The sequence below is a fragment of the Thunnus thynnus genome, chromosome 15 (genome assembly GCF_963924715.1).
Source record: "Thunnus thynnus chromosome 15, fThuThy2.1, whole genome shotgun sequence".
Taxonomy (NCBI): domain Eukaryota; kingdom Metazoa; phylum Chordata; class Actinopteri; order Scombriformes; family Scombridae; genus Thunnus; species Thunnus thynnus.
Window position 1 is genome coordinate 16,932,404 of NC_089531.1, and position 12,173 is coordinate 16,944,576.

Sequence of the window (12,173 nt, forward strand, 5' to 3'; positions counted from 1 at the left end):
ACCTCTAAGATTTAGCTCCGGTTATGCAACCATCTGTGTTGTGATGGCTTCGCTCTACTACTGCAGCAAATGATGAAGGCTGCTTAGCTGAATGGTTTGTGAACTCAGATGACCACAGTGATGCCTTGGGGGCCCCCACTGTAAAGGCAAGAGTGATTTCATGATATTTGCACTTAAACTCTATCTTAAACATTCTGATCTGCATTATCACAGTTGTTTAAGTTATATTAGTTACTGGCATATAATTCAGCTTCGCCACTGATATGAATGGACAGTTAAATAATGGGGAAACTAGGAGTAGTTGTATGTTTATCATCACCACACAGCCTGAATTTTTCCTTTCTTGCGTGTTTGTGTGAGTGTTAACGGTGCTCTTTAACACAAACAACTCATTCTTTGCCCATCTGCGTACTGGTTGACTCACTGATGCTTCCCCCCATCATAGTTGCTCCTCTTGTACTGCGAGTATGAGCAAGTTTACTGAGAATATGTCTAGTTTCAATATAGTCTTGTTTTTCAGTCCTTTAGTTAGCTGCATATGAATTAAACTAGCTTAGAACTTGTTGGTATCAAATACACAGTGATGTAAAATGGCTGTGGATACAAGAAAAAACCTGCAGTTCATAGGATATTAAAGAAAATGGCTCTTATCTAACCCTGGGTGGTCAGGTTAAGAATGAATCACTCTTCTAATTGAGTCTTAGCCAAGAGAGCAGCACACACAGTAAAGCACCCCAGAACTGAACAGAACAGTAGCAGTCAGACTTGCAGCCCAGGGTCACATGAGTTGTAACCTCACCAGAGGCAGCGTTTATACTCATAAGTGACTAAACTCTCTTGCTTGGCTGTATGAGCTTTTTGGCTGGAGAGGAGACCAAACAGCTGTTTTTAATTATGTGTCCCACTTTATTTTTATTTGGTCATCAAAAGGGCAGTGTTTGCTAATTTTACATCATGACTCATTTAAACTTGTTATAAGAGGAAGAAAATACTGTTGAGTTCATGTCTGGTATGAGGATTCTGTTTTCATACCAGTTTGTATGATTTACTTTGTCATTTATAAGCAAATTTGAATTAGACGTGTATTGGGAACTCTGACTTTGACATTTATTATTTTATAATTGTGAGTTAAGCCCTAAAGGCCACATCCGTTCCTTCAGGAGACAAAGGTTCATTCATGAGTAAAAAATTCTCTTCGTATTTGTCGTTGATTCTCAAGATGATGCCTCTGACACGGGTCTTCGTGAGAAAAGGAGATTCTCACGAATAAAACAACTCATTGTTGGAAAACATCAGCCTGAAGCACTACTTATCCCAGGCAGTGAGGTCATGTCAAGCGCTTAGTATCATTATTTGTTTGTGGAGCATGAGAAAAGCGCATTTTTGTATTTAGTAAACTGGTAAACCTGTCTCAGTAATGCACCAGCACCAAAGCTGAATTTATTCTCAGGGATACTACTTTTTTTTTTTTTTTCCTTTTTAAGACCCAGATGACTCACTCTGCTACATTTCATAAGATGCATTTGAAAATATACAGTAGGCAACTTCCTGTGTTACCTCTGGTTGGCTAAGACCTCAGTGATGTGAATATACGTGTGTGTCATCCACAGTGGCAGGCTTCCACTTAGCCTGGGTGGAGGCTGGTTTCAATTAGCGGTTTTGCTAGCAAAAATTTCAGCCCGTGCCTGAAACCCAGCAGGAGATTTTCTGGCTGTCTTTCCCAACGGTTTATCCGCATACTTGTTCCCTCTCCTTCCTCCTCCTGCTGCTCCTCTGCTTCCTTGCCTCATTCCTCTGAGTCACAAGTCTTCAAATAAGATTGTGATGTGTAAGTGGAAAACTAAACTGTCTTTTGCCCCCGTAGTCTGGGTGTTGGCTGCTGATACTGCGGTTCCTTCTTTCCCATTACCTTTGACATACACCTATATGAGATAAACTGAATGAAGATATAAAGCTTTTGCAATATTGGAACATAGAAGACGATAACAAGAATCAGTTTTCCACATACTCTGGCTTGGTTACTTGGGTCAGTTTGGAGTCATCCTGTCTTCACTTGTATGTCTGAGTGCCTAAACCTTGGATGACATACACCAGATTGTTGCTCAGAGCGCTTTAATTAATGATGTATTGAACAGTTGGTTTTTCTATAATAGCTACTGTTGAATCACTTCTGTGCTGGAAGGGAAATTGGATTTAAACATGAACTTTTTGTTAAATCTACTCATGCCCTACTAGTATAGCAAATGCTAGCAAGAGCAAGTGCTCAGTTGTAAATCCAATCTAATTTGACTGCCTGCATTAGACATGGATGCAAGATCATTTTCCACATCTTCCACCTCTAGATCATAGATGTTAGTTTACTACATTTGGTCCAATATAAACTGTTGCATCCTTGTGGCCCATGGGACCCCCTGCGCTGTCTGTCACTCCAGCATCCCCTAGTATCTCCGCCCACTACGGCGCATGTTGTCCTACACATGGATTATAAGGTTACATAATAAGACACCAAGGAATAGGATATTTATTTTAGCCCTGGAACGGGATTATCATCTGCACACAGAGATGGATGCTAAATGATAACAGTATAACACCATGAAACCACATCCTTTTCCAGAAAGAGTGGGATCAATAGGTTAGTGTTAGTGATGTAATAGCATCTAATAGTAAATATAGAGACAGTTGTGTTGGATTTAGGGGAAAACACAATAAAAAATCTAAACTGTAAATCAAGCAAAAATATTCCATTAGAGCCCCAGAATAAAAATATAGACCTGAAAATGTGCATGTTATGTCCTCTTAGGGCTAAGTAACCCATTAAAAACTCATTGGACTATCTGAAAAGCTGAACTCAGTGATGTTTTTACTGGCTCATGAAAAGCTGACATTTTGGAGATGCATAGATTTCACAGGACAGCGATGCCACGCTTCTTAGAAAGATCAACTGCAGAAACATCTATTAGAAACATCTCAGTAAGATTAGTCCAAACGTGAGGGCATCACTTTGACTCTATATGGCGTGTCGGTTATGTAATGATTTTTTGTCTCAGTCGCTGAAGTCTGAGCCCAAACATGCTCAGTCAACACCCTTCCCCTTCTGTGCACTACACTCCTAGACTTCAGCGCCAAGTGCTGTTCCCTGGCACTGAACCCAAACATAAGGCACGGCAGCCTTGCCCATCAACACCAGCTTCACCTACATCAACACTCACTCTTTTATTTGGGCACCTCCCTTTTTCAACAATGTGACTCCATTCTTTCCTGCATAAGAACATAAAGTACAGTCGTGACAGTCATGACACGGCATGCAGCGCATACTGGAGTTCTTACTTGATGATTTTCTTGCCTGAACAAAGCCTTTCAAAATGGTTTTGAGATGTTGCTTAATGATATTAAAACCTCAAGCGTTGTCATGTTATGCCAAATATTGCTGGAAATGGCACTGGGCTGTCATTGATCAAATACATTTTTAAAAGGATTTATTGCCTGATTGATTAGTTGATTTTGAGAAAAAAAGATTAATGCAGACGTACAGAAGGGCTTGTTGCTGTCTTGCTGCTTTTTAAAGATCTGCAGAGTAGTTATTAGGATTGAGAGGGGTTAGGGGGGTCATTTTTACTCGATCAGCATTGGCTGCAGTATAAAAGCATTTCGGAGTGAGTTCAGAGTCTTCGTTTATTGTAAACCATTGCACTCTATTGCAAGTATGCTCTGTTTAAACACTGGAACCTGTTTCACATTGCAAACAGAAACTTAGTCCAGCGTTGTGAATGAGCGAACTACAGAGCAGCACAAACAAATAGATACCAGCTGGCAGTTTCAATTGAAGATGGAAGATAACTGTGCCAAATCCTGTCCAAACATCGGAGTCATAACAGTCTGCACAACTTTCTTGTAGGATATTATACAAAACAATGTAAGACACTCCAGAATATCACTGGAAACTAGGGGGGGAAAAAGGAGAAATGTGATGCAAGCCATATTTTCTCAGGCTGAGTGTGCACTGTGCAGCTGTATCATGTAGAAAAATACAAATATCACATCGGGACCTGTCATTTGCAGATAACATTTGCAGGACATAAAATATAATTAAACATTTTCTAGTCAAAAAAGACTCCAAATACGGATACAGATTAAGAATACACTCCTGTGGACAAGGCTGCAACTTATTATTGTTCTCTAAAATATTTTAATGTTACTGATTAATGTGCTTGTTACGTTCTCGATTAGTTGTTTGGTCTCTATGTCAAAAAACGGTGAAGCATATATGGCAATTTAGCATGAAAAAATGACTGAAACAATTAATCAGTGCAAATTAATTTTTTGTCAATCAACTCATTGATTCCTCAACTACTTGTTTCAGCTCTGCTTTGAAGAAATAATTTAAAGGTACAATCTCGAGTTAAGATGAAGTGCTACCATCCCATAATATCTCCTCCCTCATTGAGCTCTGAGCCCCGTCCTACAAATGTGTTAACATTCATCTTTTTAAGGTTTCTAAAGGTCGTCTCCGGTCTGTCTTGTATTTTTATTTCATTGGGTTTTTTTTTTTTAGTTCATCTCAGTTCTGACAACCCATCCTTACATGACTGCTCAGCTCACATTAGTCGTTGCAGAAAGTGGTCACTTGTTGCTCTGACAGCAGTGGTTTGATTAAATTGTCAGGAGAGGACATGGCGGAATAGAGCCAACTGCAAATGCTGCAGTGAAAGAACAACTTTGTCTTGTCGTGACCTGATGGTAGTCTGAGACATTAAGATGAGTTGGAACAAGCTTCAAAAACAAAAGGGAGGTCATACCCTGTTTAATAATGGGGCGAGGCGGTGATGAAATGAAATCATCGCCAGATTATGGTAATAATCATGCTGTTTGGAGGAACACTCTGTCCTTATTTCACATCTGGCTTGAGGACATCTTGTCTCCTCAGGTGAATTGAGTTTGTTGTGGATGGAGTTGCTTATCTAACTAAGACATGGGTGCTGTGAAATGGGCCTGTTCCATTAGGATGTGCTGGTAATTATAGAAGAGCAAGGGCAGAGAGCAATTATACAGTGTGGACATGGAAAAATATATTTAATTTTACTGTCCTGGCTTAATTAAATTGTCCCTGAAGATTGAACAAATATATTTCTGTCAGTCTGAAAAGCCTAAATGACATGTAAGAATTCACTATTTTACCCACCAACAACAAAAAAAAGCAAAAAACGCATTAAGCTGGTATGATTGTGAATAAATGCTGTAGTGATATTCATATTCTGTTTATTTTTTGTGTCTGATATTGGGGAAGTTTTGGGATGTCATTCGTAAATTATTTCATTAAAACGTGAATACATTAAACCCGTTACTGTGATTTAAGTCTCCATGAGTTCACCACTACATAGAAATCCAATCTTACAAAGTTCCTTTTTGTATAGAAACTTGATTTGAAAAAAAAACAAGAGTAGCCCAGGAACAGCCTGAATTCATGTCTATGATATTAGTTTATTCTCCAATAATTCTCACAATAATGATCTCCAATATCCTATTTATCTATTGTCCCGTCAGGTTATTGACTCACTGGGTGTCATGATCTACAAAGCTCTGGACTATGGACTCAAAGAGAATGAGGAGCGCGAACTCAGCCCGCCGCTGGAGCACCTGATCGACATAATGACCAACACCCAAGAAGCCGAGAGTGACCTCTGTCCTGACGAGGGCTACGAAGCCACAGAGGAAGAGGATGAGTGCGGGGAAGAGGAGGAAGGGGAGGAGGGGGAGTCCGTCTCTGCTTCAAGCAGCAGCGTTCGCAGCTATCGAGACATCATCACGGTAGGTTTTTGTTACCAGGGATAGACATGAAATCATCTGTTGTTCCACTTTGACTCCTTGACATTTTTTTTTTTTTTTTACCTCAGACACTGATTTTAATTGAATAGCAACACATGTGATAAGCACAGATGACAAAATTTAATTGAACAAACTGGTAAAGTGGGCAGTAAGATGTGTGTCTGGTCTGGAAATGAGAGCTTATTTTATCAAACAGCTTTTATGGCGACATCAAGTCTGTTGAAAACAAAAGTAGAATCCTCACACTCTGTAACACTCCCATTATAACTCTAATAATTTACTGAAATGTTTCGATCAGTCACGGGTTGAGAGACCCATCATCATCATAACAGAGCAGACCTCATCATCGCTGCAGCTTCAAACAAATTCCCCTGCTAGGGGCTGTCATGCTGTAAATTCCCCAAGTAGCTGAATATGAGACTGGTAATTATAGCAGTGTAAACACACTGGTATTTGGGGAATAGGCTTAGAAACTTTCACAACCTGTTCCCCCCATGTAATGAAGGTGTAAAACGTTAAGTCTATTTGCTGCCAGTTTGTGTCTAGCCTGGCCCCTAATTCCTCCAACAATCATCCTTTTGAGCGTATATGGCAACATGTTTGTATGACATGGCTGGATTAGATAAGTGCGTATTCCCGACTGACCTGCTTCCTTGTACTCTGCTTGTTCTGTCAGTCAGTTGTGGGTTGTGGGACGATGAGAGTTCAACAAGACTTGAGGGTGACTGAAGATGACAGAAGTTTCTAGTAAAGCATCCTGGAATAGCTAGATGTAGAATGTGTTGCATGGATTTTCTCATTGCTTTAGTGAAATGGAGTGAATCGAGGTTGGCTACATGAGCAGTCATCCTCTTACCAAAGCTGTCAATCTGGGGTTTGGATTGTAGGTGACCCATTTTGCTGGTGTTAAACGCTCTCCAAACCCTCAAATTATTTCACACACAAGCAGCCCTCAATTTAAAATCCCGCCAAACTTTGATATGGCATATATTGTTAATAATTTGTTTAAAATTTGCAGTTAAGCTGCAGTTTCGCCCTTTATTTTTAGGTTTCATGCTTCATGCAAATCTTTGTGTTTATCAGAAACAATGGAAACCACTGATGCAGCAGTATTTCAAGCACGGTAGAAAATACTCTTGCTGCTTTTTTTAACATTTTATCTGTGAATTTCACTGCCGTGAACGAGGAAGAAGACACTCTCTGCTGAGTCAGACATTCCTGTGGTTTGCCTAGCCCATCAGGAGAATGTGAAAATATGTCATTGGTCTGGTTTACTCCTTTGTGCTGCTGAAGATAATTTGACGGCCCATCAATTATTCTGGCAGGCAGCTTTTATCATCATTATAATCAAAGTAGATACCATAAGGGTCAGAGTTTGAATGGAATCGGTAATGTGAGTCAGACAATGTTGCTGTGACTGGAGAATCAGGTTTACTTTGTTAAGGTACACAGTTTCATATTTTTAGCCACGCTAGCAGCACGGCTCTAAGGATGACAATGTCAGTTAGTTGGTCGGTCCACCGCTTTCTTCCAGACTGAAATATCTCAACAAATCTTGGATAGATTACATTTAAATTTGTTCAGACATTCATGGTCCCCAGATGATGACTCTTAATGACTTAGATGATCCACTGACTTTTCCTCTACCACCACTGTGATGTTGACAGTTAAGGTTTGAGTGAAATGTCCCAATTATTGGATAGAGTTGCCATGAAATTTGGTTCAGCTGTCCATGGTGCCCAGACGTTACCTTATGAGGCAGCTGGATTTGCAAGATCACAAAATCATGTGAGAATCCATCTGGTCAGGCTTCAAGTTATGTGCTTGTGCCCCAACTACCGGTAGTTTGGACCAATCTGCGTCCTACGAGGATTCTTGCGTGATCTTGTGATCTCACGAATCCAGTTACCTCGCAAGGTAAAATGGTGATAGACGATGATAGACAGATGGTTCATCCAATCACCTGCCAAGTATTTTCTGAAAGTGCCTGCCCTTTTTCCAAACAGTTTCCAAGGACGATATCTCAGATGATTCTGTGTAACAAACCATCTGACGTGTCAGGTTAGCCCAGAGGATGACCAAATATCTGCCATACCAATGACATTCCCATCAGCCTGAGCTGTACTTTGTGTTTAGTGCTAATAGCAAATGTTAGCATTTAGCTCGGAGCACCGCTGTGTCCAAGTATAGCCTCACAGAGCTGGTAGCTTAGCTGCAGACTCTTAGAATCCAACCGTGTACTGTCAAGACTATCAGAAAATTTTAGTTGATTTCAACAGATGTAAATGAATGCTGTTATTAGCTTTATAGTTGAGTCCAATATGGCTACAAATTGGTGTATATATTTTTCGGAAAATGGCTCAGAAGTTTGTGGTAGTGAGACCTGACATGTCATAAAGGCTCCTCTTATTTGAACTATATGAATGATCTATGTCTGCACCAGTTATGCAAGACACTAATATGTACTTAATATTTGCCATGTTTACTGATTATTCTAAAAGCACAAATATATAACCCTGCTCTTTCATATGTCCCCTACAGCTGTGTTCCTCGCACCTTCCCAGCCCATCAGATGCCCCCAACCATTACCAGGCTGTGTGTCGCGCTCTCTATGCTGAGACTAGGGAACTGCATACCTTCCTGGAGAAGATCAAGAGTGCCAAGGAGGTAAGAAACACAAGCATATGACATCTGAGTTTTTAATAAATCTGCTGAGGATAAGTCATAGTCAAGAGGAAACTCATACAATGCCATTTGCTCTCCCACTTGAATTGTTTTTTTTTTTAAATCCCCAGAACTGTTGACACTGACATATAAAGTGAATCGCCTAAACCTTTTTAGAAACTTTTCTAAAAGGTTTGAGGGCACAAAACCAATAAAAGAAAGTACCAAACTCAATTGTCGCAGGGTTTTACCACTCAGTTCAGTTGGTTAAATTGGGGTCTGTTAGGCTACCAGGCTTTCAAACGCTGGGAACAAAAATACCAGAGTGGTGCCCAGAAACAGCACAATAACAACAAAACAGCCCGCAGTGTTGTAAAGGACAGAGACAGAGTAGGTGTCCCTGTTTGACCCTTTTGTTAGGCCAACTGAGAACTCTGGGTCTCTTGGAGAGCTTGGCATGATTTAACTCTGAGTGGACGTGATCTGTCTGCCTGTCTTATGTCACTATGCTAGTTCATTGGCAGATTTATTTCTGTAATTGGAGTAGTGGTTCGGGAGTAATGGAGTATGATAAGTGAGTTGGATTGTGCTTCTGAGAGACCAACTGTTAACCAAGATGTGCTGGAATTGACACTTTTTAATTAAGATAATTAATTGAAAGTTGTTACCATTCCAGTTTCTGATTTGCACCCTGACACTAGTGATAAAATGCATAAACTAACATTAATGGACAACCTTTATAAAGTATGTTGCAGAAAAGTGGAGTATAGAGCTAGCCGGAAAACATCTTAGTCAAGCATTGGAAACAGCACATCAAATTGAAGCTCTTGTAGACTTTTGTGTTCCCTGATTGAATTAGGGTCACACATGACTTATTCTGTAGCTGCTCAGGCAGCGTACCTTTACTTGCTCAGTATGGGCACACTCATGCAATAAGTGCGGGCTGTGACTTTTGCAGGGGGGAGAATTCATGAAAACTATGTTATGTAATAAATGGTTATAGAATCAAGTGTAACCTTGTTAAAGCAATTTAAGGAGCTTACAGGAGGCTACAGGGGCTTTGCACTTCCTGTGGTACTGAATGTCACAGGCTAATAAGTAGTTGCTAATAAGTAGCCATGCATAGCACCACACATCACACATGCTTACAAATTAGGATGTTACTCAGTCTTTCTTTCAGTTTCTATTGCTGTTGTTGTTTTTCCCTCTCTTCTGTCATTGTGTATCAGCTTTTTTTCATCTCAGATTCTCCTGTTTTTTCTTTTTTGTCAATCTGGAAATCAACTGAAAGCCTCGTGTTGTGAAAGAAGCAGATGACAGACAAAATGTTGCAATGGTTTTAAAAAAAGGAAGGAAACATGTTTAACAAAGATGGTAGATAAATCGATATTGTTTTGATGAGGAGAAAGAAAGGTCAGATAAGGCGAAAAAAGACAAGGGTTGGGTGGAAGGAATGTGTTTCAGCAGTAAACATGGGTGTGGATGAACAGATGCATAGCAAGATGATCTGTCTTTAATCTAAAAGTCTGGTATTGAATAATATCATAGATCATGTTTGCTTCATCTGGTCTAGAGCGTTTTAGATTTGCATTTCAAAAATAAACCTTTGACTGTGTTTATGATGGAGGGAAAATGAAAAGCGTCCTGTCACAGCCACCTGCCCCTCACTCCAGCCTGGGCAGCTTTGTCCTTATTCAGTATTCATGCCTCTAGTTAAAAAAACAAATCAACTGAAAAGATAGTGTGACAACATGCTCGCAAACACAGCCAGTAGAGTTTACAATGTCTTAAAACTGACAAAGACCTAAATGAAAAAGGGATGTATATATTGAATAAGTCAACGAGAATGATGGTCTTTAACTTTGAACTAGTCACACTGAACTTTCAGTGACTGGCTTGTGCAGCGAGACAAACATTAATAGCCATGAATATCATTAGTTTGCTATTGACTTCTTTTTTCCTACATGCTCATGTGAAACCACATCCATTGATTAATTAACCAGACTGCTACGGCAATACGGGCAGTTTGCCAGTGGCCTCAACTTGATGTCAGCCAGTGCTGTAAATGCAGTGGTACATATACTATCCTGATTTTCATGATATTGCAGTTTTTTAACTTTTCTTCATTGTTTTTTTTCCCTTCTTTCTGTTTTTCCTGTCCTTGGTTGTCAGAACCTTCGGAAAATGGAAGGTGAGACTCGGGAGGAACCTGTTAGAGATCTCGATGAGCTGCAGAATGCAGATTGGGTAAGAATATCAACTTACTGCACCACCACACTGCATTCAACTGAGTATGCATGGGCCACGCCAGGCCAGGCCATGCATTAGTAATTACATAACAGTTATATGTAAAGTATGTTTTCTGATCATAATGCAGAAACTTGTTTTTATTGTCCCTGCAGGCACGGTTCTGGGTACAGGTGATGCGAGATCTACGGGACGGTGTAAAGTTGAAGAAGGTTCAGGAGCGTCAGTACAACCCATTACCTATCGAATACCAGCTCACGCCGTACGAAATGCTGATGGACGACATCCGCTCCAAACGTTACAAGCTGCGAAAAGTCATGGTGAGGGTTTCACTAACCTGCGCAGGTCCAACATGAGCATTTATTATGTTTAGCTATTATCAGTGTTTTGAATAAAAAAAAATATTACGATGAGTTTTGCATAATGTATTTTTCTTCATGTTAATAGTAGCCACATTTCTTTACTGTCAATTAAAAAGAAATCTAAATCCACAATCTCTGTTTCACAATGTCATTCCAGGTGAATGGAGACATCCCACCAAGGTTAAAGAAGAGTGCCCATGAGATCATTCTTGAATTCATCAGGTCGCGGCCGCCTCTCAACCCTGTGAGTAGTACATTACACCAGCTAACAAAACATACTTTCCCTATTGGAGCAATACTAAGCCTTCAGTTTTGATGCAATCTTATTATTCTAAAGTGAATGACTGAGATGATAATTATCCATCCAAATGACTGGGTGCGAGTGAACATAATGACTCATGTTAGTCATCACCATGTTAAAAAAAAGTGTTAGACTTTGAATAACAGAATAGTTAGTCGAATTAATACAATTGCAATTTTTGCAGTCTTTGTGGAGAGGTCTGATGTAAATCTCACTTCCGTCTCCTTGGCGATGACCGTCAAGTGCTCACTCTTGTTGTTGTCATGACAGGTCTCAGCGCGTAAACTGAAACCTCACCCGCCACGTCCCCGGAGCCTCCATGAGCGACTGCTGGAGGACATCAAAGCTGAAAGGAAGCTCCGGCCGGTCTCACCGGACATGATCCGCAGAAACCGTTTGGGTGAGACACGCACAGACGGACATAGATGTGTTTATATCCTGGCGTCAATGCACAAATGGACATCAAATGAAAATGCTCATAACTCGCACAACTCATTTTTATGTTACTTTTGTTCAAATGATCAATGTAAACTAAAGAAATCTCTAATCTGAGCGATCGTGGCTGTTAACTTATTGCATGGCTGTTCTTTATGAGCCTAACACCTTCACTCAGAACAAAAACCATTAACCATGACTCATTCTTAACCACATCCATCATGATTACACCAACAGCCTTCTTCCTACATTGATCTGTTCTATTAATCAGAAGTGTCATAGAGTTTAAACAAGGATCACTTTGACTGCAGCTATGAGCCTTCAGTTGTTCGCCAAACCTG

General features: G+C 40.1%; 1 protein-coding gene across 2 annotated transcripts in view; it reads left to right on the top strand.

Annotated features, from left to right (window-relative positions):
* spire1a (spire-type actin nucleation factor 1a) overlaps window positions 1-12,173 on the top strand; it is a 30,771-nt gene that overhangs the window by 9,021 nt on the left and 9,577 nt on the right. For both annotated transcript variants that reach the window (XM_067613083.1, XM_067613084.1), the window contains exons 3-8: window positions 5,542-5,805; window positions 8,365-8,490; window positions 10,660-10,734; window positions 10,890-11,054; window positions 11,254-11,340; window positions 11,668-11,797. In XM_067613083.1, coding sequence (XP_067469184.1) covers window positions 5,542-5,805; window positions 8,365-8,490; window positions 10,660-10,734; window positions 10,890-11,054; window positions 11,254-11,340; window positions 11,668-11,797 — 847 coding nt within the window. The remainder of the gene's footprint in view (window positions 1-5,541; window positions 5,806-8,364; window positions 8,491-10,659; window positions 10,735-10,889; window positions 11,055-11,253; window positions 11,341-11,667; window positions 11,798-12,173) is intronic.